This window comes from Idiotropiscis lumnitzeri, chromosome 11 (assembly GCF_059441095.1).
Source record: "Idiotropiscis lumnitzeri isolate Australia: NSW breed Sydney's pygmy pipehorse chromosome 11, RoL_Ilum_1.0, whole genome shotgun sequence".
Classification (NCBI taxonomy): Eukaryota; Metazoa; Chordata; class Actinopteri; order Syngnathiformes; family Syngnathidae; genus Idiotropiscis; species Idiotropiscis lumnitzeri.
This window is the reverse complement of record NC_142401.1, coordinates 55,994-82,862: the sequence shown is the minus strand read 5'-3', so window position 1 is coordinate 82,862 and position 26,869 is coordinate 55,994. Positions and strand designations below refer to the sequence as shown.

The window sequence follows — 26,869 nt, the reverse complement described above, 5'->3', positions numbered from 1 at the left end:
GTGCGGGTATGTGCGTGTGAAGCTCCAGGCAAGTGTCTCTGTTTCCTGCATGTTGAACATCAACACGCACCCCGCCCCCCCCCCACACACACACGCACACACACGCTTTATATTGAAGTAAGACACGATTGCTGCAAATGAGCAAAATGACAAATCCGAAATGTGGGCAAACACAAGCAAATTTCAATTGAAAAAAATTCTGTGTGACTGTTTTTTTGCTTGATTGGCCAGTTCAAAGTTGGTCATTTTAGGTGCGTGCGTGTGCCCCTCCCCCCAATTAATGTTCCTGTACCTTTTGTTTTTGTCAAGTTTTGCTTGTTGTTTGCCTCTGCAGGCAGGGAGACACCTGTCGACCTCCTTGTGGGGTCTGCGGTCCCCCTCTTGGCCTACATACACCCAAGACAGAAAGCAGATAAGACACAAGCTCTCACATTTTGTCATCATTTTAGTATGTTGCTTTGTCTGTGAATACTTTGTATGTCAATCCTCTCATATCTTTTTTTTTTTTTTGTGCTTTCAGGTGTATTCAACGTTGGGGAATGAGCAATAATTGGGAATGTGAACGTACTGAAGGTCAAATTATGTTTGTAATTTGTCCCTTAATTCAATCTCTAATCTATTTAGGATCATGTTCTGGAAAGCGGTACCAAACAAACTCCCTTATGCTAAACTTTTGCCTTCATATTTGGATCTCATAATTGGTGAGTTCATGACCATCAGTCTCGGACGTTGACATGATAAACTACTTACACATGAGCTTTAAAATGTATTGTAAAGTGAAAAACGGAGTACAATAGGCAGGCGGGGGTGGTTAGTGTTCAAGAACAAGCTCTGATATTATGCTTGCAAGACAGACGATACAGGTGGCCTCTCACACAGAAACACACGCATGGTAAATGCTGCGATATGTGGTCTCCAACCACACACACACGCACCCCTACACACGCACCCCCCCCCTCACACACACACGTTTGGTTTTTCAGATGTAAAGGAGGGGATTTCACAAGAAGTGAGCTTCAGTGAACGTGTCGAAGATTCAAGTATGTGTTGATCGGCGGTCGCCGGAATTCAACTGGATTATTAAATGAAGAATTATTTCGACCATGTTGAATTTGATCTGTCGATTGACTGTATGAATGTTTTCAAAGTTACCATCATGAATTTGTCTTTGTTGCAACTAGACCAGGTGAAACAGTGGGGGACGGGTTAGCACATCCGCCTCACAGTTCAAAGGTTCAGGGTTTGATGACGGCTTCGGCCTTCTTGTGTGGAGTTTGCTTGTTCTTCCCCAAGCCTGCGTGGCTTTTCTCTGGGTACTCTGGTTTCCTCTCCCCAATAACATCTGAGTGTCACTTCTAGCGGGCCTCCGCCATCCCGACCAGCTTGATTTAATATATGTTAATACATTTGTTGATTCCACTTCCAGAAAGTCTCTCTGAAGCACCCCCCCCCCTCAGCTGTACCGATTCTGTGAATGGACTGACCCCCGGCTGCTATACAGCTGTTCTCTTGCCTCATATTGCACATTCTTTGCTTCTACAGGCTTGTCAGGGGCCCATGACTCTCTTTCCTGCTTTGCGTGCGTGTGTGTGTGTGTGCGTGTGTGGGGGTGTGTGTGTGTGTGTGTGTGTGAGCGAAAGAAAGTGTCGATGTCATCATGTCAGAGTTGAGTCAGAGCCAGAAGGACAGCGCGCAGCTGCATGGAAGGCCGCCATTTCCCAAAAAACACGCTCTCTCCCCAGATGTTTGTCTCTCACCAATTACTGTTCATTCAGGTCCTCCCATCACCACCTTCCTACTTTTTGCTATTTTTAGCTTGAGAGGAAAAAGCGAGTCCGCGTTACCCAATACGCACGCGCATCGTGCATCTCTATTTTCTCCCTTCCTCCTCAGACTTCCCTCGTCGAGCGTCCCCACCATTTTGGCCACGGGTGCAGGTAATATACTTGGGAATGCTAAACAAAGGAAAAGCGCGACCCCAAAACAGGCACGGCCCAACAAACAACAAAGCAATTAGGCAATGTTTGGTCTTGCTGGAACAAGCACGACCTTTCAGGAAACGCTCCCTTCCTGTCGTCAGCGGTCGGCTCGCCATTCGGCCTGATTGGAGTCTCGCATTCTTGCGTGACCTCTGAGAGGTTTTAAGGATGACATATTCAAACAATAGAAAATGCAGCTCTTTTGGCTGCTCTCACATTCAGCTGTGGAAAACGTTGTCACCTTTAAGACCTTTCTTCTGACGTGAACGCATGAAATTGTCTTCATTGTTAATTTGTTCCTCCAAGTTGGCAGTAGCAATTGGATTTGGCTTTGCTTCCTTTAGATGGACTCAACTTTGATATATACTCAGTGTGTGCGACATGGCACACGTTACGAATGGACGCAAAGTTAACGGACATTTGAAACAATCTTCTGTCGCTGTGCATGTAGGACTGTTATTGATTTTGATAATGTGAACTTTACTATGTTCAATTTGAAGTCTTGCTATATGTTTCAAGAAGTGAAATGTGTCAATGTAAAAAAAAAAGTGAGCTCAAACCTAAAATGAAGTAAATCATAATTGTTTTATCACCCCAAATTAGATAAAATGACCGGTCAATAATCTAGATTAGGGGTGCTCATTACGTCGATCGCAAAGGTAGTATGGGTAGATCGCATGACATTAAAAAATAGACGTCAGCCTATCATTATCCGTCATGTGATTGATACAGGGCACCCAATCAGATGACACCTGATTTTTTTTTTTTTTTTGTGACGCATGGGTCACCACGCATGCGCGAACAACGGTGCTAAGTGCAGCACAACTAACAAGCTAGCGAGTTGGTTACCTCCAATTTTAAGACCTGGTTTTATTCTCTTGAACTCAAGGGGGTATAAACATGAATGGGGGTGCTGGACCAAGTAAGAAGACAAAAACGTATCACTTTAAAATGAAGTGGGAGGATGAGTTGTTTTTCTCAATGACATTTTCGAAATGTGTTTGCCTCATCTGCCAGTCTACCATCGCCATACCGAAGAAGGGAAATGTGGAGCGGGATTTTCGTGAAAAATATGATAACGACTTTCCGCCGAAAAGCGAGCTGAGGAAGAGAAAGGTGAGAGAATTAAAAAGCCAGTTGTCCGGACAGCAGTCATTTTTCAGACAATTTACTTGAAAAACGAAAGCCGCCACCGAGATTGGCTACATATTTTAGAATTAGAAATTATTTATTGTCATTGTACTCAAGAGTGCAACGAGATTAGAGGTAGGATTAGAGATATACATACATTGTACAAAAAAATTCTCTCTGTGTCTGTCTGTCTCTTTTCTTCTCTCTTTTTTTTTCTTTTTTTCTCTCGGTCTTTTTTCTCTCTCTCTTTTTTTCTCTCTTTCTCTCTCTCTCTTTTTTTCTCTCTTTTTTCTCTCTTTCTTTCTCTCTCTCTCTCTCTCTCGCTCTCTCGCTCTCTCTCTCTCTCTCTCTCTCTCTCTCTCTCTCTCTCTCTCTCTCTCTCTCTCTCTCTCTCTCTCTCTCTCTCTCTCTATATATATATATATATATATATTTATTTATTTATTTATTTGCATTTTTATAGTAGGTAGATCATTTTGCCTTGGTCATTTTACAAGGAGCTCACATGCTGAAAAAGTGTGAGCACCCCTGATCTAGAGGAAAATAAGATTCGAAGCCGATTGAACCAAATCTTTCTTTTTTTTTTTTTTTAATGCTGTCTTTCTTGTCTTGTGCGCTTAGTGCATTTTAAATGGAATAAAAAACTAGACATGCTGAATGAAATGACGTATAAATGCTAAAAAAAAATACATTAAACATTACACTTAGGGTGAAATACAAATAAATGTTTTAATGTTGAAGGGACACAAATCATCGATAAAATTGGGAAAAGAGAAAACTAAAATGAACACTTGAATTAATTTTTTTACCTAAATACAATACAAAACATTTTGTGTTTCTTCTTTAGTATGCATCATATAATCTACACATTTAAAATGTGGCACGTGACTGAAAAAAATAAACAATTTAAAGATTAAGAGGAACATATTATAACGTCTTCCAATGATACGACGTCAGAAGTTAGTTTCGTTTATTTCCTTATTCATTATTACAGCAGAAAGAGAGAGAGAGACGCCCCTACCCTCTCACCCCTCCAATTTTGTGAGTGGTGTGATGCATTTTTTAAACTTTGGAATATTATAGCTCAGTAAAACACAACTGTTACCACATCAACACGCATATCCCATTTAGTTACAATAGATATCTATTTTTTCATGCATTGTAAATTCTAACGACCCATGTAGGTTATATTTTATTATTGGTTGTTGCGGTTAATGGCATGTGGCAAATCGTGTTGTGTTACTTTGAGTGGTGAGATTTCTGAGTTCATAAACGCAACACTAGGTGCGTGTTCATGACTTAACACATGTGCCCTTGCTATTTCGATGTCAACCACGTGTACATAAAAACAGTGTTTTGTTTTTTAATACATGCGAGTTCACTGACAAATGCCGCCACAATTGACAGTAGACGCGACGACATTTTAGCGTAGCACAACAAAACATCATGTGCGACGTTCCATCAGATGCACACGCTAAATAAAGCTAGCTTCCTGACACCGACTGCCCTTGTCAGAAAAGAAATCGGGCATCACCCGCAACGTGCTTCCTTTTTAAGGTGCTCGTTTGGCACCGTTGCGCTGCTATGAAAGGGAAGTTTGCATCGTTAGTATGTCATGCAAATAAGCATGAATGCATCGGTCAAGGTGAAACTGCACATTAGACTACATTACAGTGTAAACAAAACAAAGGTAATAAAGCAATTATCAACATCAACTATTATGAAATAAAAACTTTTAGTTTTAGTATTTACATTGACCAGTTTATTTGACCTTTTCATAGCTGGGCTGACTTCTTTAAGTCTATATTCCAAACCAAAACCATCGAACCGATAAACCAAATCCCCAAATTTAGCACAAGCACCCCCACATGTTTCTCCACTTAGTCCAGTCCCTTAACTTCTCAGCCATTTTTGGGGGGCCAGACATCGCCACTGTGAACACACAAGAAGAACACAACATTTACTCGCACCAGCACCAAACAATTAAAATATTCATTTTGCATGCACCCAATACCCAAAAGAACCGACATTTAAAATAGCTCAACTCTTGCACGATGTTCAATTATTAAGACTGGCCGCAATGACTGCACCAAATTTCAATAATTTATTTTCAAAACCATTTATTTTAATTGCAAATTAGCATTCTTCTAAGTGACTTATGCTTTAAGTGCTTTGTGATTTTTAAATTGCTGATTGTAAAGTGCAGACCCGATGTAACAAACAAACTATTTATTAGAACAGGATAGGCGATCCACTGGTCGTATTGCTAATGTTTATTTCATTCTCTACCGCTTATGTACGGACTACTTAGTTAATGAAGTGTATTTTTTTTCCGTTTATTTACTGCATTCACTGCTGCTGACAATTCTTGCTTCTGTATGCATCGTATCACCTTGAGTCATTTCACGTGATGTAAATTAGTGAATTGATTTGGGATTTTTGGCTCTTGATATTGATCTTTATTGTTATGTTCTGTTTAACACGCAGTTGTACTGAAAATAAGTTTCTTATTTGAGATAAACTTTACTGACTGTTAAATTCTTAACTCAGGTCATTCTCAGCGCTTTGACAGTTCCAACCTCTCTGCTTTGTGAGTACAAAAAGAAACACTTCCTGCTATTGTCTGCAAGACACGTGCACAACCTGCAACGCACGCACACGGGCACGCGCGCTAACAGTAACACAATCTCTGCGCGGCTTCTGGCGCACGGGCGGCACTAACAAGTTACGGGAGGTTGCTACGTCAGAGCAACAAAAAAAAAAGGCGAGCTAAAGGGAGCGATTACACGAGAGAGGCTGAAAGAAGAGAGAAGAGCTGTTTGCGCTCAGATGAACATTTGAGACGCTCTTGAGTCGGTGCGCTTCAGCCCCCCCCCCCCTGCATGGCAAAGCGGGATTTGTCTTCTCTCTCACAACTTCTCACGTTGACGTGACTCGAGGAACCCCAAAGCTGGTAGGAAATATATATTCCACTTTTTAAATGTTTGAACCAACAAATATGATTGTGCAAGAGCGGCAAAATCACAAACATTATATTGCCAATGGCAACTTTTTGTGCTCCTTAATCTGATGAGTTTAGTTTCTGCTTGTTTTACTGGTATGAGAATTTTTTTTTAGCTTTTTATCTGAGAAAATCACTTAAAAAAAAAAAAAAAAAAAAGAAAAGAAGAAGAAACAGTTCGAAAACAAAATGTTTAGTGTATTGGTTGTTTGTTTGGTTGGAAGTGTTGCCCCTTAGGATGGGGAAGGGGGGAGAAAATTGGAAACAGAACCACCCAATTAAATCTTTGCTAAAAATGAGAAGCAGAACATTAATGCAATGCAGCGCTGCAAATAATGGACATACAGAGATGAAAATTTGGAGGCTATAGAGTTAAAGGCCGCAGGAGGCTGATAGTGCGGAAGTTGTCTCAACACCAGATACCGCTTTGTTCGAGCAAGGAGCTTTAAAAACAGGATTGAGTGTTTTTTTTCAGATGAATATATTTATAAGAGATTAATTTTCTTTAACTAATTAATCACAAAAAAATCCATGATTAATTGTGATTAATCACATTTTTCAACTACTATTTTTTGCAATGCTTATAGCAGATATTTACTTGAATAATATCTTGGAATTGATGCAAAATCACCAAATATGAAGTATTAAGTATATTTAATTCAAAGACTGTTCTAATATCTTTCTTGGATTCTTGAATATGATCTCAATGGAGACATCTTTACAGACATTTATTTTCGAAACATTTCTCAAAACTGGCCACAACCAACTCCAGCAGTTTTGGTTTGCAAGGCCCAGTGGTAACTTAAACAGTTTTGTTCTGAGACGTGCTAAAGACAGCTAATATGGCAGAATATTTGCAAAGTATGTAAATTATTCTTTAAGTAAATCAAACTGATATAACTGAGTTAAAATGTTTTGGATTAATCACCTGAGTTAATGCTTTAATTTTGACAGCCATATATATATATATATATACATATAATAATAAAGGCATTATAATAAAGGCATTATACATATATATATATATGTATATGTATATGTATATATGTATATGTATATGTATATATATATATGTTTGTTTGTTTGTAGGTAGGTTAAATAAAAGGCAAATAAAGTGTTTTTATTTTTGAAAAGTACATATAATTCCAATTCAGTTTCATTATGTTTTCAAACTTAAATCCGTCAAATGGGATCCATTATTGTCCACACACTCATTGCCGATCCCGTAGCTATGAAGTTGGTAACCCGTAACAAAATCGTTTTACGTGATCATCGACCATCAACCAACGTTGATGTGCAAACGAAACGCTCGTGTTGCTGTTCCTAATTCGTTTGTTTTGACAAACGTTTCCACAATGAAAGCGCGGCGCTCACCGGTCCAATTCAAAAGAAACGAAACAAAGACGATGCTTTTTTATATGATTTTCTCCATCAAATTTGCAATGTGAATCTGACTGCTTTTCAAATGTAATCAACATTCATTCGATTTTACAAAACGGCATGAAATGTTTGTTCAGTTGGACAATTGCCTAATTTAGAGGCCACAACACATTCTCAAAGGTGTACCGGCTAAATGCATCGGAAGTGACTCGCAGTCCGTTTCCCGAGAAACAAGACGAGCGCCGAGCCGAACCGAACCGAGCCAATCCGAGCGGAGCGCTACAACCCCCCCTGCGGCTTACTTTGTTTTGCCGTTGGCTTTCGAGGCGACCTGCCACTATGGGATGCTTTTGCTACCTTCGACATTAGCGTGCCGTTGCCGACGACTCCGCTTGGTCTTCTCGAGCGCCAGTGTACGGAATGGATATTTTGATGAAGTCCTGTCTAGTTGAAGTTGTGCTCTGTTCTGCAGTCCTTTCCGCTTAGTGGAGGCGTTCTTGATTGTTCCATGTTTTGCTATTGTCATCCTAGCCACTCGCTCTTCTTCGATCGTGCTTTCTGGCAATGTGCCCTTCAAGCGCTACTCCCTTCATCAACATATTGCCTGGCTGCATTCCTCCCATTCCTGCCGGCTTCCTGTCACTCAAAGACGAGGAAGCCCACAAAAGTGCACCTTGAAGTCCTACCCGCGTAATTAAGAAAACATATTTTAGTTTGAGGACTTGCTTCGTTAAAATTTGGCCCAAGTGTCACTTAGAGGTCACATTATGGTCATGAAATGTAACTTTTAGCTTTCCCATGATGCAAAAGCCACCAAATTCACTAGCCGGACAAAGATAATGTTCAGTTTGACACATTTGTCATTCAATTTGGAGGAACTGCCGTGAAATTCAATTTTCTTGGACAAACCGTATCTCCGGTTCTTCAAGCCTCAGTCGACTGGACCTACGAGGTGTTGAGACTGACGTTTTCAAACTCAACTCATTATTTTTTTCCTTAATCAACTCAAGTCCGCAATGATGATGTTCAGAGTTTGTCTGGCTCAAAAACAAAGCAAAACACTGGCTCAGTTCACTGTCATGCATTGTCTGTTGCTTCCAGTGATTTGTTGGAAATTGACTCGTGGGATTTGACATTTTCCAACTCTGTTGAAATTAAGAATTTAACCTTTTTTAATATGTTAAACATTTTTTTTAATTGTAAGACACTCCACACAGAAAAAAAGTGTCCACTGGCAAGTGTGAGCCTCCTCCCCCAAACCTGTTGCAGTACCAAGACTGACCTGTGCGGGGCACCGTAGTTTTGTGTGGCATGCTGGAAAATACAAAGAAGAATTAAGAGTAGTAGTAAAAGATCAGCTCACTTTTGGCCGACCTCGTTAACGACGTTGAAGTGGCGAATTCTGTGCTTCGTTATAGCATTTACTGCGCTAAAAGATTTGCGAGAGACGCAGCTGAGTCAGGTGTCTCTATGCATGCGACCTCACCTCAAATAGAACATCACCTTCCAACTTTTTACGTCAAGGGAGGCGGGTCCAATCCCTGCTGCGGATGACAAAAATCTATGAATAATTGACACCCGCTTAAAAAGTTTGATACTTCGGCTCTAGCTGAGTTGCCTGCAGATGCCACAAGATGCGGCAAAGAACTACATTTGTTTCAATAAATCTCTCAACTCATTCCAATAAAGTTCCTCAGCACCAAGATGCCATAAGTTTAAAAAAAAAAAAAGAAAACGCGGAGACGCGACTTTTCAAATGCTGAACTGTGAATTTGTGGGGGCTTTACTGAATTCACGTGACCTCCGTCCTGTTGCACTACTCTCGATCCAGATTGAGTTGCTGACAGCTGCCTCAGCTAATAATATGACAATGAACAATTCAGTGGGAAATTTGCATCATTAAAGGCCATCCCTCAAATGAATGCATTGTACTAAACTGCAGTTGAGCCACCATTTGACGAATGCTTTTGTTCTAAACTGACTGCACAATTCGAATGACATCATTTTTAGAGCAACACAACCTGCCAAGCACATAATTATTCTCAAAGGAGTTTCTATTCTATTTTCCATATAATTAGCAACACAGCCGGGATATAATATTTTAACAGCTGTCACCATACAAAAAAGAAAACCACGCACAAGTTTGTCAGGTTCATTCATATGTTCAGATTAGACTTGAGCCGTCCCGTTGATCGTGTCAAACTCAGGGTGAGACTGTTTGCGAATGTTGAGCAACACATTCCTGGAACTGCGAACATGTTTGCAACAACAATTTAGTGGTTGCAGTTTGGCAATTTGTTTAGCTATAGGACTTGTTGTTATAATCCCAAAAAAATCCGCACTTTCCTGGTGTTTAGAGTGGGGAAGAAGAAGCAACTCAATTTGACCTGCATGAGGACCAGAGGCTTCACTGGGGTCATCAGGTGGGTGCCCTCCTTCATCGGTGTTTCGTTGATAAACCCACAACACCTCAGGATGGGTTCAACAGCGACACCTGTGCGCCTCAGGTGTGCCCCCCTCTGCCTCTGCTCCTCCTGCCTGATGTCAAAAATGGAAAGGAGAAGAGTCCTTTACTTGGTCTTTGAAGTCTCCTGTGGTTCTTTGAGGGTGTTCCTCCTCCACTTTTCCTCACATTTGACATCTAACAGCCCAAGTGGGGTCCTTCCTCTTCATCCAGAGCCAATTGCTGCCTCTCTCCGCAGCCTCCGACAGCAATTTCACAGCTTGTCGTTGGGCCTGGCCTCGGATCCCCATGCTTCTCAGGAGCCTTGTTGTTGATGTGGCTACAAATCCTCTACATCCGACCTCCACAGGGAGCACCTGTGTACGCCAGCTCGCTGCTCCGCCTCTGCTGCGATGTCCATGTATTTCAGGCTTTTGCGATTATAGGCTTCATCCACTGCAGACTCCCATGGGACTGTTAGTTCCACGATGTACAGGAGTTTCTGTGAGGTTGACCACAAGATCAGGTCTGGCCTGAGATTAGTGGTAATGATCTCCGGTGGAAAGATGAGTTTCTGATCCAGGTCAACTTTCATTTTCCAGTCTCGGGCTGTGTCCACGAGGGTTGTTTCCACTCTTACAGATGGTCTCCCTGGAAGTTGTCCTGCTTTCACAAAGGCGATTGTGCTTGGGAGTCCAGGCACGTGGGGAGGGAGGGCATTGTTGGTAGTTCTCCTTTCCTCCAGTATGATCGGCAGTTGCCGTAGGACCTGATTGTGCCTCCAGGTGTATCGGCCCTGAGACAAGCTGGTTTTGCAGCCAGTGAGGATGTGTCTCAATGATGCTGGAGTTTGGCAGAGGGCACATGAGGGATCTTCTCCAATCCATTGGTTGAGGTTCGTGGGTGTAGGAAGAACATCGTAGGTGGCTCTGATGATGAAGCTGATTCGGCTTCCCTCCATCCCCCACAGATCCCTCCATGTGAGTTTGCGATGCTCCAGATTCTCCCAGGTGGTCCACTGACCCTATTTGGCCTGTGAGACTGCCTTTGCGCATCGGTCTGCTTCCTCCTGCTGGCGGACCTCATCAACCACCAGTCTTCTTCTCTGATTGGGTGTTGCTTTGTGCCATGCTGGTCTACTTGTCCCAAGTCCAAACCCGCCTCTCCCCTGCTGAACCTGCCCTACTATGTCTCGATGCCTGAGAGCGGATTTAGCCTGCTGCACAGCCTCAGAAGGGGTCCACTTCATCCCTGTTGCCAGTTTGGGAGCAGACATTCGTATGGCTATGTCTTGGGATTCTGACAGGGTCATGTCTAGCCTCACTTTGGTGCATTTGTATTGTTCGGTGAGGCCAGAGACCGGTAGCTCCAGCGCACCATGTCCATATAATCCGATGTTGCTCAGGCACCGTGGGAGTCCAAGCCACTTTTTGATGTAGAAGCTGACTGACCTCTCCAGTTTCTCGACTTTAGTGATGGGGACTTCGTAGACTGTTAGAGGCCACAATTATATTTAATTATACTTGCTGGTAGTTTTTATTTTGCTTTGAGTTTTCTTTTTTAATTTTAGTTTTTAATTAGTTCTCAGTGCGGCATTGTTAGTTTTTGTTTTTCAAAAACTGTAGTTAGTTTTACTGTTAGTTTTCTTTTTTTAATTTTTAGTTCATTTTGCTCATGAAAACATTTTTTTTCAATTTTAGTTTATTTCGCTAGTATTTCATTTTTTTTAATTTAAGTAAACATGCCCAAACCAGCACTCATGTACTTACCACATTTTGTATGTGTAGATTATATTCCGCGTATGAGAGAAGCATAACAAAATATTTTGTATGAAGGTTAGATAAAAACAAAATTAAAAACAACAAACAACCCAAAATGTATTCATATGATCTCAGTCCAGTCCTCTTAAAAATGGATTTGTGTCCAAGTAAAGTGAAGCATATTTCTAAGTATTTTAGTATTTAAGGGTATTTTGACAGAATTAGTGCATCTCGGCATAGTGTTGTTTTTTTTTTTGTTTCATTTAAAATAAACCTAAGCTTTACACATCAATGGTAATTGATTTTGTGGATGGCTGCAGCACCGCACAAGTGCAACGAGACAAGCATGGCAGCGATTTAAAAAATAAATAAAAAAAATATATATATATGTATATACACAATTGAATTGGGGATTGAGTGAATTGTTACATCCCTAAAAACGTTAAAATGTCATTGTTTCTTTTGTGTGTCATCATCGTCTTACCTTAAATAGGGCCGTCAATTTTGCATCATGCAAAAATAGATTTGGATATCGACACTAGTAGTTGTTTCTACCTGTTTAATGAACACATTCCAATTTTTGTTCGATAAATGGTCATGGACATAAAGTGCAGACTCCAAATTAATTTGAGAGCAATAACCACATTCAAATTGGATGGAGGAAATGCAAGTGAAGGACTTTCAACACCTTTGCATGTACTTTACAAGGGACCAAATGTAATTGGCCAATTGACTCAAAGGGCATTTCATGGGCAGGTTTTCTCGGTTACATCATTACCAACGAATAATGTAAAAGGCCTCACGTTGATATGAGGCGTGTTGCTTGCATGTGAAATATTTTATTGTGAAGACACCCCAGCAAAGGAGCGCCCCATGCGGGGGAAATCCTTAAAATGCAAAAATTGGACAAAAAGAAGCATCCTTTTGAATTGCTGCCATGTCAAGAGTTGTAGTTCCAGGTTGGTACATCCTGAAAAAGAAAGCAAGAAGGAAAGAAAGAAAGAAAGCTCCGGTGAACTCCGCAGTGATCTCCACCAAAGATCACAGTGGTGTTTGACGAGATCACAGAATAATTTCCTTAATGTAAGCCTCAAGAATCAGGAGCAAGATTGGAGTTTGCTAAAACAAACAGACTAATCACAGTCACATAAACAAGCGTAAAAAAAAAAAATGAGAGCGAAGTTCTGGACAAACATTCTTTGGACAGAAGAAAGCAATATCAACCTCCCCCAAATGATGGCAAGAAAAAAGTCTGTGGTAGCACTCATGATCCAAATCCGACGCGGTCAGTTCTGTCTATTGATGATTTGACACGGCACAGAAGCAGCCGGCGGATTCTGACGTGCTTTACATATTCAGGCCGTTTGTGAAGCGTTTCAAACATTCACTCGGACGCTGACCCGAAACAAGCTGCCTAGCAAACTTGAACATTTGATCAAAGCGTAAACTTGAATGTCCTGATGTCAATCGCATGGCGCATGCATGTCACCTGTTACAGACAAAATATAAGAGTAAAAGTTAAAAAGGAGGAAACGTAAGATTTGGTTCCAAACATTTGCCAGCCAGACGGCTGCAAACGAGTGCAAGGAAATAATACAGAAGGAGAGCAGAAAAGTATGTTTGTTTCAGTGAAGGAAGAATGAAAATAAGGCGTGAGCATGAGGTCAGGAAAAAAGGAGGACACAACGGAAAATATGCCTGGAAACAATATGGTAAAGTTTAAAAAAAAATGTAGTTAAAAAAAGTGTCTGTATTGTGAGTGTCAACTTGAAATTTAATGTGAATGTTCGCTGAGTAAAATCACACACATTCTGTGACTTTTTTTTTCTTGCTGGACATATTTCGACCCTTTATAAAACTGGAATGTTTTCTGCTATGCGACAGATGTTTGGTTGTGTGATGTCACAAGTTAAGTGTTGAATATGTTTACATGAATATGACAAAAGCGTTCATAGGTCACACGGCAAAAAGGTGAAAATCGGCACATATAGATTGTTGTGATGCACGCTAACGGGCTTGTGCACTCTGTCGTCTTCCTCTTTGGATGGATGAGCTCATATTTTGGGATTGGACTTGCATTTGTTTCGTGTTGTCTGCTTTCTGTGGCCTCTCAAGTTTCTCACATCACGTGTTGCTCTCTTTAGCCCTCATTATTTGAAGATATTGCGGCCCCAGACATGATCTGCCTGTGTGAAAGGCTGGGAAGGAATAAGAAGCAGCCTTTGAATTCAACACTAAGGGTGTCACCTTACCTGAACTGTTGTCCTTTCAACTTGACAAGATGTGATCGCCTCAAGCGTTGTTTGTTGGAAGAGGCGTCATGTGGCCAAAGATAAGAAAGTGGACATTATTCATCTATCGAAAACAGTCATTTATTGTTTATCAAAGGCACCATTAGTGATGGAACTAATGAATACAATTGATTGCCGTACTTGACTTTTTTTCCCTTGTTAATCCTGTTCCAGTGCTACTTGTATGTGTTTATGCTGGAACAATTTTTTGTTGAACAATGGAAGTTTGGTGTTTGCGTGGTGGGGTCGTTTGGATCGTGATGCGTATTTATTGGAGTATCAGTTCAACCAAATGTGATTTGAGAGGGGAGACTGGCTTGAAAGTGAAGTTGAGCCAAATGCAAACCTCAGATAGTCATCACAAAAGTATCAATTTGGAGTGTACATTTTATTTCAACCTTTTACCAGGAAAGAACCTTTTCAAGTTTTTGCCAACGTGATCTGCATCTGCATCAGTGTGCTGACAATAAGTGCTGTGTTCTGGACAGGCCATAAATTGAGATCACATTTCCTGTTCCTGATTTCTACTCATATGACTGTGATACACTCCTCAAGACACACTAATAGGACTGCTTGTGTATTGGGTGTGAGAAAAGCTGGGATGAAGCAGTAGTGACACAATTCAAAATCAGAAGCTATATCTATATATATATATATATATATATATATATATATAGAGAGAGATATATATATAGAGATAGATAGATAGACCATGTATATATGTTTGTATATATATATATATATATATATATGTGTATATATATGTATAAGTATACATGTATATGTATGTATATGTATATATGTATGTATATATATGTATATGTATATGTATAATATGTATATATATATGTGTATATATATATATGTATATGTATATATATATATATATGTATGTATATGTATATATATACAAACACAAATGGGTTTTCATCTGTTTTCAGTTAAAAACACACTTTTGTCTTCTGTATCCACAGAGGATGACCTTTTGTCGAAATCAGGATCCACTTTAAACAAACGACGGTCTGTGTTGTGAGAAATGAATTGAAATCCTGCTAAAGCGCATGCAAGCTTGTGACATTGCTACACACCCACGCACAAGCTTACCTTGCTTAGCCTGCACAACCTCAGAAATCGAATATCAAGAGACTTGTGACCGACGTTAGCTGAAGAACACGGCAAGGATGGTGCAAACCACACACAGAATGGCAACTCTCAAAAGACTAGTTCACGTTTTGAATATTTATTTAATATAAACAATTTTCCAAAAGGAAATATGTGTAATAGAAATAAATCATCATCATGGTTTTAAAGCAACATTTCACAAATCTGTCGCAAACTAATCAAAACGATAACATGTTCACAAATCTGTGTTAATGGTGATCACTTTGCTGATATTATCGTCTCAAGATGCTAAATGACAGCATGATTGTTGCACACTTGTTTCTTGATCAAAGTGTGTCGGCATTGATTAGAAAATACGCCTCACAGTTCAGCGGCCGTGAGTTCCAATCTGGGCTCCGGCCTTCCCGTGTAGCGTTTGCATGTTCTCCCCGTGCCTCCGTGGCTTTTCTTCACCGACTCTGGTTTCTTCGAAGGCTCCAAACACGTGCATGGGAGATTCATTGAATTTTAATGAAATTGTCCGTCAGTGTGTCCTTTGCGTGGAGTCCATCCTGCGTATATGCCGCACTTGCGCGCTGGAGTGATTATCATGGCAAAGGAGAAGCGCTCCCAAACTCATACTTCGACATAACCGTGTGGGTAAAACTCACACAAACATTGCAAACAAATATTTGTGGGAGCCTTGCAGTTGCTTTTGACGTCCTTGACGTTCGTCATCACAACTAATGCATTGTGCAATGCTATTAATGTCGCCACACGCTTGACTGATTGCACTGCGTAACGTGTACACAACAACAGGTGAGACTAAAAATAAGCAGCAGAATGAAAGATGCACTTGGCGATATCGTGGTCCCGCCAAATGAAACAAATGCTTTCTATTAAGCGCACTATTAATACTGTGGCACACACCTTTGCCGATGCTCACGGCCATGCGCCTTCAACTGTTGCCCATTCACATCCGACATATGCAAACACAAAGACCTGTTGTGTACTCGCCAAACAAGCAACTGCAAGTTATTAATATCTTGGCAGGCATAGGATGGAGACACTCACACAAACACACACACACGCAAACAGACACGTATGGATGCACACATTTGTAGATTGATACTACAGCTGCTCACAAGCAGAGGGACAGAATGTCCCCAACAGCTGTGCATTCCTCTCAACGTTAGAGGTAGGGGAGGGAGGGCAGGAAATGGAGGGATTGGTGGCAAGTATGAGGAGCTGCTAAAAGTGAGCATTATGGTGACGAAAGTCAACGTTGACAAGCTGGAGACATCGCGAACTATGTTCTGCATAATAGTGACAGCTGTTTCAAATATTACGCTCACCTCATTTTGAGGACTTTGATGAAATGTCACCAGATGAAGCATAAGGTCTGCTGCACTGATGGTGTTGTGGGATGTTTGTGTCCCGTTCCCACTCAGTGATGATGGCAATGGTTGTCTTTCTCCGTTTGTGCCTTGTGATGCTCAACCACCAATTGCGATTGCGGGTGTAAGCTGCCTTTTGTCCGAGGCTGCAGCACCCCGATTAGATGGTTGGATCAAATGATTGTTTTGGTTCAGTGATGCATTGAGTCGTCCTTACATGAGCGACGCGTTGGCAGAGCTCAACATAAAAAGTTACGGCACATTTCACCTATCACCCAATTGTGACTCCTGTTAGTGATTAGTCAACGACCAAAATAATTGTTTGTCGCAGCTCTGCCTGCCACCTGCTGGTCGTTCTCCTCGTCGCCTTGCACTCGGCATATAGACTACATCATAGTCGTTAGTCACACACAAGCTGTCACGATACGCGCAAAATGGATTGTAATCACACCTCCCTTTTTGTGAACACTTTATTAAAAGAAAGATGCTTGAGAAAGCAGACATCTTCAAAGTGCTTGAAGCAAAGCACATTCGTCGACACTGGCTTGAAATTGAAATTCCCTCTCTTTGCAAGAACAAAATTGGTTTGGTTTTTTGGGCCACTCAAACAGATGCTTCCCGTCACGCGAACAATGCATCACAGCTCAGCGCAGAGTTGAGCAGCTCCCCGGACAATCAACAATGTCGACAGTGGCGGCTGTCACCTCTTTGTTCTGCGAATGACGTCATTACCGAAGAGTACCGGAGATTGCGAAGCAAAAGCATTTTCGTTGTTAGGGCGTTGCTATGGGTCTAACGAGGACGTTTGCATTGACAAAACTGAAAAAACATGAATATTCTTATAATAGATTTATTACTCAAAACACGGTGGGTCAAGTTGACCTCACATTTGGTCTTCAAACACTTACAGATGCTTTTTTACAGACGATTTGGGGCTCCTATTTTTTATATCTGACTGAAGAGGCATAGTGCCTCACCAGTCATGAACCTGCATCATATCACTTCTGTATTCTCGCGACGCGGTTGCAGATCAAAGCAGGTTAAATCCTCAAGTATGCTGCGTCTGTACACAAATAGTAACTCACACTTTGCCCAACGCCGAACCTACTGACTCGACCCCATCCAATAACAAAGTGGCATTGGCTTCAACCCAACAATAAACAAAAGCCGCGGTGTGGATATCAAAACAGCTGACAGACATGTGCACTCTTAAGCGACAGCAACGTGCCAGTAAATCGATTCAACCAAAATAGCAGCTTCTGCTTGCCTAAATGAACCAGGAGGATGCTAACTTTAGATACAGGAAGTGCGCAAGCGTGTGTGGGTGCGTGCGTGTGCGTGGGTGTGTGTGTGTGTGTGTGTGCATGCGAAAGGCTATCAGAAAGAGGATGGATGGTTGTGAAACAAATATGCCATTCCAGAAAGCAGAAGTTTGTCTCCTCTGTTTATTTTTAGTGCCACAATGCTCAAAATGAGAAGAACGAAACTCCTCACACAGATCATTTCAGATACGTGATTCGTAGATCTGGTTATCCAAGATTTTATCATATCTAAAACAATACTATTTTGTTTCCTGTTTATTATTTTAATTGCCATAGTTTAAAACTGACAGATTTTTGGGGGAGTAAATGGGAGCCTTGCAAAGCGACTGAGAACTCCTCCAATATAGACGTATTGGATGCCTTGCTGACGGCCAATCAAAAATAGATTGTGCACGTCTACCTTAGGACGACCCTTCACTGAACCCCAAGTCACCTCTCATGCCACCAGTGCATCCCACAACATTCATGTTCTCAAAAAAAAAAAGGTTTTCAATTTGTTGACCAGAAGCCGTGTTGGTTCTGACAACAATAAAACAAACGCAAATTAGTAAGGGGAAAGTATTTCCTAATTCCTGTAGCATGATTTTAAATGGAAGATAATGGAAACTAGAAATGCATGAAACATTTGTGTGCATGCACATCATTTGTGCTAGCCCGCCCTCGCTAATGACTTGGCCTCTTTGTTCTTTTCTTTGATTATTTCCTTGTACATGTCATTAGCCTGCTTGTGTTGTGTGCCAATTTAGTGCTAAGGATTGAAGAAGGATTTTAGATGAGATGCTCTTTTAATGCATCCTTTCTTCCGCTTTTACTGTTCAGCAAAATCGAGGCGGTCAACATTCAACTGCATCCACAAAAGCACGGAAGCAAGCAAGCGGCGTGGGAGGGACTTTTGACATCCTCGTCTCGTAGCGATGATTATTTCACTGTGAGTCATTCTGACTGTCGGGAACTGGGCCCAAAATCGAGCTGCATGTGAGCAAGAAACAGAATGTCCACCTTGGGATGTAGGATGCTTTGTTTTGCTTTTTCTTTTGCTTGGCATTGAGGAATTCTTTTTGAGAGCATTTATTTTATCCTCATTTTTGTTTTAATATCTTTTCCACTACCAGTAAGAAGACCCTCTGTCACTGTCAAATGACAAATGTTGCCCAATATTGTCGCCTGCAGTCATATGCACGCAGATAGGTTTGGTAAATTCCTGGAAGTTCCTTGCAAGTAGATTAACTTCCCATCGCAGATGTCCTGTTGTTCCTTCCCCGTTGAAAGCGCAAGTGGTACACTCCATTTGGCCACAAGACTCAAAGTGATTCATTCTGCTCGGTCAACATATTTCTTGCCTATCTTTGATGGATTCGGTCAAAACAACATTTTCAGCAATCTGTCCTTTTAGACACTAACGTTTGGTTCGTTGCATGTTAAACTTGGCCTTTTTCTTTTGTCTTAATTCACCGTGGGAGGAAGAAAACTGAAATATTGCCCTTGGCCTCCCAAGTCCATTTTCAATCCTTTTCCCGTTTGTCAACACAAATGTGATTACAAAAAATAAAATGTTGTCCTCTGATGCAATACGTTTACATGTACCAGTTTGCCCATTAACAAATAATAATAATAATTTCTTCCTCTTTCTGTCCACTCCAGGGAGGATGCCATCAGCAAAAGTCTTTCAGTAGCCAAAAGTGAGGAGCCGTGGATGGACCTAAGCGTCTCTCAGAGGCTGTTTGATCCAGTCCAAGATTGGGCTATGCTGGCCCCCCACTGTCCCTTCTTCCTGGGACCTTTTACCTCTCAGCTCTGCTCCCAGTTTGCTTACCAACCGTTGCAGGTACATCCAAACATGGATTTGCAGTTGTGCAAACGCATGATTTGCCACTGCGGCCTCATCACTGTTATGGACTCATTGGTAATGTTTGTCTTCTCAAATTTGCATCATTTTTTTCTTTCAGTATAAAACTGAACAAAGGCAAAGTGAAATGGAGGCTGAGAAGCAAAAAGAGCTACTCCAGCTCATACGGAAAAGTAAAAATGAACAAAGTGAGTGAGTGGCTCATGTGTATATATATATATTTATTCATAGTATAGTATCAAAAATTGTCGACATTTTCTTCTCCGTGTCATAGAAGAGTGTGAGTCCATTTTGCTCTCACATTCCAAGGAAATTGCCTTAATGCAAAAGCCGACGTTAAACCAGACCAATTGTTTCGAGCTGCACCCGGCACAGGAAAAGGGGAGGAATCGCCTTGAGGATGACGTAAATGATGCTGCTTGCTTCATTGTTCAGAAGAAATTCAATCCAACTTGATATATCTTTCCATATGGTGTAATAAATCAATTAATAAATAAAAGAAATATAAAATAGCTGGCAATTAGAACCCCAAACTAAAACACACAAACACATACACAATAGATACCAGCGACAGTCTCACGTTGAGTCGAAAGCTAAAGAATAAAAATGTGTCGGGGCCAAGGTCAACAGCGTTGAAAGTAGAAGAGCCACTGGGACCAAACACCATAACTTCTTTTCATTGAAATTCAAGAAATCAAGTAACATCTAGATTTTGATATCCTCTAGACAGGACAAAAGTGGTCTCAAGGAGAAAGCGTCTCTTTTGCTCAGCGGGATATTGATCTGACTGTCATACGCATGGCAACGGAAGAAAATTCCATGCTTTTGTAAGATGGAACCGAGGGGCAACAAGTATTAACGAAAACAGCAAGGGCCCCAAAACAGAACCTTGTGGAACACCATATAGTGTGGTGGAGCGAGGGCTGCGGTTGGCTTGTGGGTACAATTTTGAAGGGTGCAAAATTTTTGAAGGAGAGAAAAATATGCACTTGTTGATCTGCTGCTCATCCCGATTTGCCGATATGGCGGTGATGCTGATCTGCAGGTGCCGTCGCCAGTCCGTTGGTGAGGCAGAAACTCAGAGAGCACATCATTATGAAGAGCCAGCCTACACATGACAGAGTCAGCCCCAAACACAGCAGTCCCACACCAAGATATGGGTAAGTCAAAACAAACTTAAAACTGAGTCCTCTGACTGTTTAGTCGTTTAACTGAATTTGTTACCAAGGCAACCAATTCCAGACATGTCCCCAAAGTCTCAGCTGTCTCCCGGTGACGCGCAGCGTAAGGAACTGCGGAGAACAGGTGAGTACCAAAAGAGGCACCGGTCATTTTCCATTTGAACTGTCAAGCACAACAAGAGAACAAAAAAGTGAACAGGAGTGGCGAGTCATGAAACGATAAAGCCAGAAAGAGCACGAGCGCCATTTGACTTCCAAGTCATAAAACAACAAAGGCCAAAAGAGTTACATAACATTGACTTAGGTATGTGGAAAATGAATTGTGTGAGAGAAAAGCAGGTTTCTCTCAGCATGAGAATGACGGGAGGAGTGCTCAGATCATCTTGCACACTCAGCACATTTGTCTCTCCGGAAGCGCATTGCTGTTGATTATTTATTTTATTTTTTTTTGGGGGGGGGTTCTGAGCAAGCCATTGACATGTTTCAGATATTGACTTTGCCTTACAATATTTGAGTTCTTTGCTTCACTGTGTGCAGTCTTTCATTTCTGGGTTCTTTAGGCTGCAATTTATGCGCTCAATATATACATGCATGCGAGTGTTGGGTCGTGCACGAGTTCCTCGTGTGTTTATTTCAGTTTTTTTTTTTTTTTTGCATTCAGTGTCTGAACCAACATTGAAGTGGAAATTAAAGAAGCTCATCAGCACAAGACCAAACCCATTACAGAGGAAGATCAGTGCCCCTCCTGCTGTCAAGCACAGGACAGAAACTCAAGGTAGACGATGCATTGAGCAACCTCATTCTACTATTCTCTCATCAACTTCTCTTTTATCTACAATAATTAATTTTACACCATATTACACTGGAAGAATATTTTGTTCTACCTGAGTTTTTATGTATTTATTTTTATCTACCATCCAGCCATCAGCCAGTTGTTGTATCGCTTATCCTGCTCAGGGTCGTTGGAAATGGGAGTCTATTCCAACTGACCGAGTTAAATGCGGACTACACCCCGGCCGGACTGGTCGCTAGTCTGTCACATCTCGACAAACAACATTCGCCCGCATATTCACATCGTCTCTGATGACAAACTGAAAGCACGCTGCTTGTGCCAATGCTCGCCAGATGTACCCTTGCTGTATTTTAGCATTGCCTGATTTGATGTTTAAACATATTTACAATGTTGCTCATCTTGGCTCATTGGCAGCAAAGATCTAACAAACACTGCATTAATCTGTGAATTCCGTCTTCCAGACTCTTCTACCAGCAGCACCCCGACATCAGATTGTTGCTCTCCCAATGACAGCCTCCATCCAGACAACGAAGTCATCCCACTTGCTCATGAGGTACCGGATTATGCGTTCTATAACATGAGGCTTCTAATCTCTTGAATGCTTGCTTGACATCATGTTCGAAATAAATGCTTTTACAAGAATGTTTGCAATTAATATGTGAGTTTGATTCAGGCACAAAGACTTCTGCTGAAGGATGGTCGTCTGGCCAATTTCACCGTGCCCACCAACGCAGCTGCCAGGCCCAACATCACCGCAGGACTTCCTGCACAGGTGAGTCAGTCAAGAAATTGTGTTGAAGGCGGAGACGTTGAACTGGGATGATGTGGTCATCTGTTAATGCGCCAAACCCAAATTCCTTGCATAGTTGCTCTACTAAGGTTAGTACGCTTATTGTTCACTACTGTGCGGAATTTCATCTGTGAGTGAGATTCATTTGTGAAGAATGTGTTCAGAAGAATAAAATTGCCCTCGACATCGATCCTCCTACTATCTTTCACTTCTCCCCCTCTTATCCTTTTTGTCTCAACTACAGGTTGACCTGCGAGTAGCCAGCACTATGGCTCAAGTCTACTTACCTCTCGATGGAAGTTTTACAGCCCAGGCTCACGGCCTGCAGCCTGTACTCATACTGGAACCGCAAACTGGGCTTGTACACTCGCAACTCATATCCTGTGAGTAATGAATGACTTGAATAGTCTGTCATACTTGAAGGAATTGCTCAATCTGCCTTTATAGTGTCACACACATTCACTCGGACATGCTCACTTAAAAAATTAGGGGCTGAGTACACACACACAACTTTGGTTTTATTCATTTTTATTTTTTTCAATGATATTTGAACAAGACAGGAGAATGTAAAAAAATAATAGTAATAATAAATTAATCCTTGCTAGCTAGTCCTCATGAACACATGACATGACAAATTTTTTAAGTCTTAAAAATGTTAATAACTATTGCAGGTCAGTTATTCTTCTACCTGTACTTGAAAAGGGGAAATTGAAAAAGTTGTTTTTCCCCTCCTGCGTTTTTAAAAATTTACTTAATAAGCAAAATGGCTCCTCCTAGTGGCCAATAGTTATTAATGCATTCTTAAGTCGTCAGTCCTAAAAGTTTGTTTTAACTTGTTCTTTTTTCTGTTTTTCTTTAATGCTAACTCAATGGATCTTAACTCTTCATGGCTCATTTTTATTGTAACTGAATTCTGTCTTACATTTTGTGTGTTTTCATCATTTTCTAATGTATTTTTCTTCTTCATCTTTTCCTCCTATTATTTCACAATGTTCTCAGATCAAGGTTTCAGTCCTCTTCCTCTGCAACAGCGAACTCACTTGACCTCCCCTGCAAGAAAGGAAGGCCTCACCTCCTTTTCCTCGCACACACCCTTGGAGCGAACACGCTCTGAACCTCCGCCCTACAGCCACTCGCCCCTTCCGCTGCATGCCAGCCTTCAGTGTCTTCCTCACCAATACCACAAGAGTGCGGTGGAGAGGTTTAAGGTGAATTCCCTCCTGAGCAACGTGCGCGGTTGCAGACATATTACACTCAAATTTGTGCTTTTTTAGTACACTATAGTGTAGGGCTGCCAAGATCAGTTGACTAATCGCGACAATGTCAATTTGACAGTTGAAGTAATCAACGAGTCGTTTATTTCTATATTTATTAATTTGGCGCCTTGCTTTTCTCTTAAAACCGCCTCTTCCCGCACTTTTTCCAGCTGGCTGTTTGCCTGTCTGGTCGCACATGTGCAGTCGCGGTGATCCGGGTCATCCTGTGAAGCATTGTGGGTAGTGATGCGGGGTGTCATGACTACCTGGTGTTAGCAACAGAGTGCTAAAGTTACGACACATTTCACCCACAAATAATTGTCCGTGTTTCCCACAGATTTAAAATCGATTTGGGTGGGTAGACAACCCAAAGTCAACTATACACCCAAGCACTTATTTTGGGTCCTTCTGGACGCTGCAATGCACTTTAGCGGTTAGCACGCTTAGCGCCCCCTCGTTTAAAACGCTACCTGTTAGTAGGGTCGTGTATTTGTCATCATGCAGCTCGTTGCTGCTGCTCTGCACAGACATGCATTTAGTTTAAATAAAGTCCGTACTGCTGCGGCGCAACTTAGCTTGGTGGCTGGCATTCAAGCAGCGGCGAAAGAAATTATGACATGTGTCGGTACTAGATGTGGTCGGGTTGCTAAATGTGGACGGGGTCCTTCGGTAGCCTTCGCGTCTGCGGATGACATCAGGCGTTTTATATTTCTTTGTCTCCATGTTTGTCACCCCTGTTTGTTACATTTGTATGTTCTGACTTACAAATAAAGATAAAGATGTCCTTTATTAGTCCCACAATGGGGAAATTTGAGGTGTTACAGCAACAAAGACATAGATCACACAGAGTCGGCGGCGTAATGCAGCCGTTAATGTAGAACATTAGCAGCAGACATTCATAAAAAGCATGCAAATATACACAGTATAAACGTAGAGAGTACAATTAACTCAACTCAACTACAACAGAATGAGTCATGGCTTTGTGCAGGTCCAGCAAGTCAAGTTGTCAATAAATGTACATGCGACCATTAATATTTCAGGATACCTTTTGTCATCTTTTTGTTTCATGATGCGCTGGGAGATTTTTCAAATGTCAAGTGTATGCTTTGACTCAATCATGGTTGGGAATCGTTGCAATGTAATGATTTGATGCAGTTTCAACTCGTGACACAGATGCCATCAGAAGACATGGACCTGGAGGAAGTTGTATCTGAGTCTGGCTCTGAACCGGGCTCGTTTTGTGAGGACGGCTGTCGCAGGAGACCGAGCTCTGCCAGCACCGACTCCGTTTATGACACCGAGTCCACGACCTCCTCACGGGAAAGCCTGATCGAGACATCGTATTCCGTCGCTCAGGTAAACATAACAAAGCCTCATTGTGTGAACATCCTGGGAAAGTCGCATTGCTGGGAATATTTTTTTCTCTGATGCGTGAAATGCTGTGGTGAGAGCAACAAGCACAAATAGTCGGGCTAAATAGTTTGTTTGAAATCCCCAAGTTGTATTTTGTAATTAAAAAAAAATATGATCAAATATTAACTGATGACTAAAACACAAACCGAAGGATTTATTTATATCTTTAAGTGTAAAACTGTAGGTTTACACGACCTCCTTGACCATTTGTTTTTTTCTTTACATAAGGGGGCACTATAGCTTTAAAAACAGCTGTCAACCTTCCTCGGCTCAATTTCCAGACAGGCACACTTTAATTGTCAAGAGTAGTTGAAAGATACACAAGAGGAAAAATTGGATTTGATATTTTGTCGTGTCTTCCTGCTTTCCTAATTTTCTGTTCTTCGTGCAAATGCATCACACGGCAATCACAGAGGCAGTTGGTCCATCGATCAGGATTCCACATGGACTCGCCTAGCGTCCCGATTCTGATGTGGCCTCACCAGCCTTTGGTCCGAACCCAGTCCTCACCAGCCTCAACATCCCTGCCTCCTCTTCCCAATGCGTCCTCAACCGTGCCCGTTTCTCTTTCCAGTCCCGCTGCCGATGTCAAGCTCCGCTTCACCACTGGTGAGATGCGCCGAAAGAAACCACAAACACTTTTTTTTTCTTTCTATGCCTCTCAACATTTCCTCACTGTTCAGAAATCTTGAGCATTAAAAACAACCTTTTCAGAAATGTACTTGAACCCAGAATAGTTGTTCTTCTGCACCATCATTTAATCTTTCCCAAATGACCATTGACAGATCCGAGAGCCCTAAAACATTTCTGTTCCCAACTGAAAATGAAGAAAGTCGTGAATGGTGGTGCTTTTGTTTCAAGACTGTTCATGTTTTGCTGCCAAAGTTCTGAGACTCGAGCTACCTCACACCAAGTTCAACTCATCTGTGCCATGTTTATTGTCCTCTGACTTGCACATGTACATTGAAGTGGCTTTGGCTCGGAACTGGTGTGGCTTTGTGGTAAATTGCAAGGTGGAACCACTCACCACGCTGACATTCGAGAAATCCGACGCTGGCAACTGCCATTTATTTGCTTGCTTTTATGATCCCCTGCTGTAACGGCACCAAATAAAAAACGCATCACACAGGAGTGACTTTGGATAGAAATTAAAGTGCATGGTCGTTTTTACTCACCAGTGACAGCTTGTGTATTTTGACATAAAAAGTAATTAAGCTGTGGGTCGAACGTGGTGCTGACACAAGACTCGGCCACCCACCCGCTGTTTCTCTGGAATGGCTTCAATGCAGACAATCATTTTTGCACTTCATTAAAGGTGATATAACCTTTTTTTGTGTGTGTGTGTGTGTGTGTGTGTGTGTGTGTGTGCGCGCGCGTGTGTGTGCGCGCGCGCGCGTGTGTGCGCGTGCTTGCATTTAGGTATAGTTTATGATGCTCAGATGCAAAAACACCAGTGCACCTGTGGGGACAATAGTCGCCACCCCGAGCATCCTGGCAGAGTTCAGAGCATTTGGTGCCGACTGGATGAAAGTGGCCTGCGGAGCCAGTGTGAGGTCCGAAACTGACTGATGGTTATGGATCATGTCCTTTTTGGGTCAAGGCCTTTACGTGTGTGTGTCATGCGTGTTTGCTTTGTAGCTTCTCCGAATTCGGAAGGCCACTTTAGAAGAGCTGCAATCGGTCCATTCAGAAAAACACGTGCTTCGGTACGGCACCAATCCTCTGCACCGCCTCAAGATAGACAACCCCAAGTTGGCTCGTAAGTCTCGTTAGACATCACTCCAG

General features: G+C 41.7%; 1 protein-coding gene across 9 annotated transcripts in view; it reads left to right on the top strand.

The window, feature by feature from the left end:
- Positions 1–2,784: 2,784 nt before the first annotated feature.
- Positions 2,785–26,869, top strand: part of LOC148326605 (histone deacetylase 7-like) — a 36,040-nt gene continuing 11,955 nt past the window's right edge. The window contains exons 1-17 of one of the 9 annotated variants that reach the window (XM_088308740.1): positions 2,785–2,901; positions 2,997–3,095; positions 5,661–5,700; positions 18,625–18,733; positions 19,447–19,630; positions 19,752–19,839; positions 20,697–20,811; positions 20,880–20,956; positions 21,494–21,607; positions 22,087–22,178; positions 22,299–22,397; positions 22,660–22,798; positions 23,415–23,623; positions 24,827–25,027; positions 25,498–25,693; positions 26,504–26,637; positions 26,723–26,843. In XM_088308740.1, coding sequence (XP_088164866.1) covers positions 18,720–18,733; positions 19,447–19,630; positions 19,752–19,839; positions 20,697–20,811; positions 20,880–20,956; positions 21,494–21,607; positions 22,087–22,178; positions 22,299–22,397; positions 22,660–22,798; positions 23,415–23,623; positions 24,827–25,027; positions 25,498–25,693; positions 26,504–26,637; positions 26,723–26,843 — 1,783 coding nt within the window. In that variant the 5' untranslated portion in view covers positions 2,785–2,901; positions 2,997–3,095; positions 5,661–5,700; positions 18,625–18,719. Of the gene's footprint in view, positions 3,096–5,660; positions 5,701–5,885; positions 6,064–18,624; positions 18,734–19,446; positions 19,631–19,751; positions 19,840–20,696; positions 20,812–20,879; positions 20,957–21,493; positions 21,608–22,086; positions 22,179–22,298; positions 22,398–22,659; positions 22,799–23,414; positions 23,624–24,826; positions 25,028–25,497; positions 25,694–26,503; positions 26,638–26,722; positions 26,844–26,869 lie in introns of those variants that run through there. The other 8 variants (XM_088308742.1, XM_088308738.1, XM_088308743.1 and 5 more) reach the window with 8 other exon arrangements.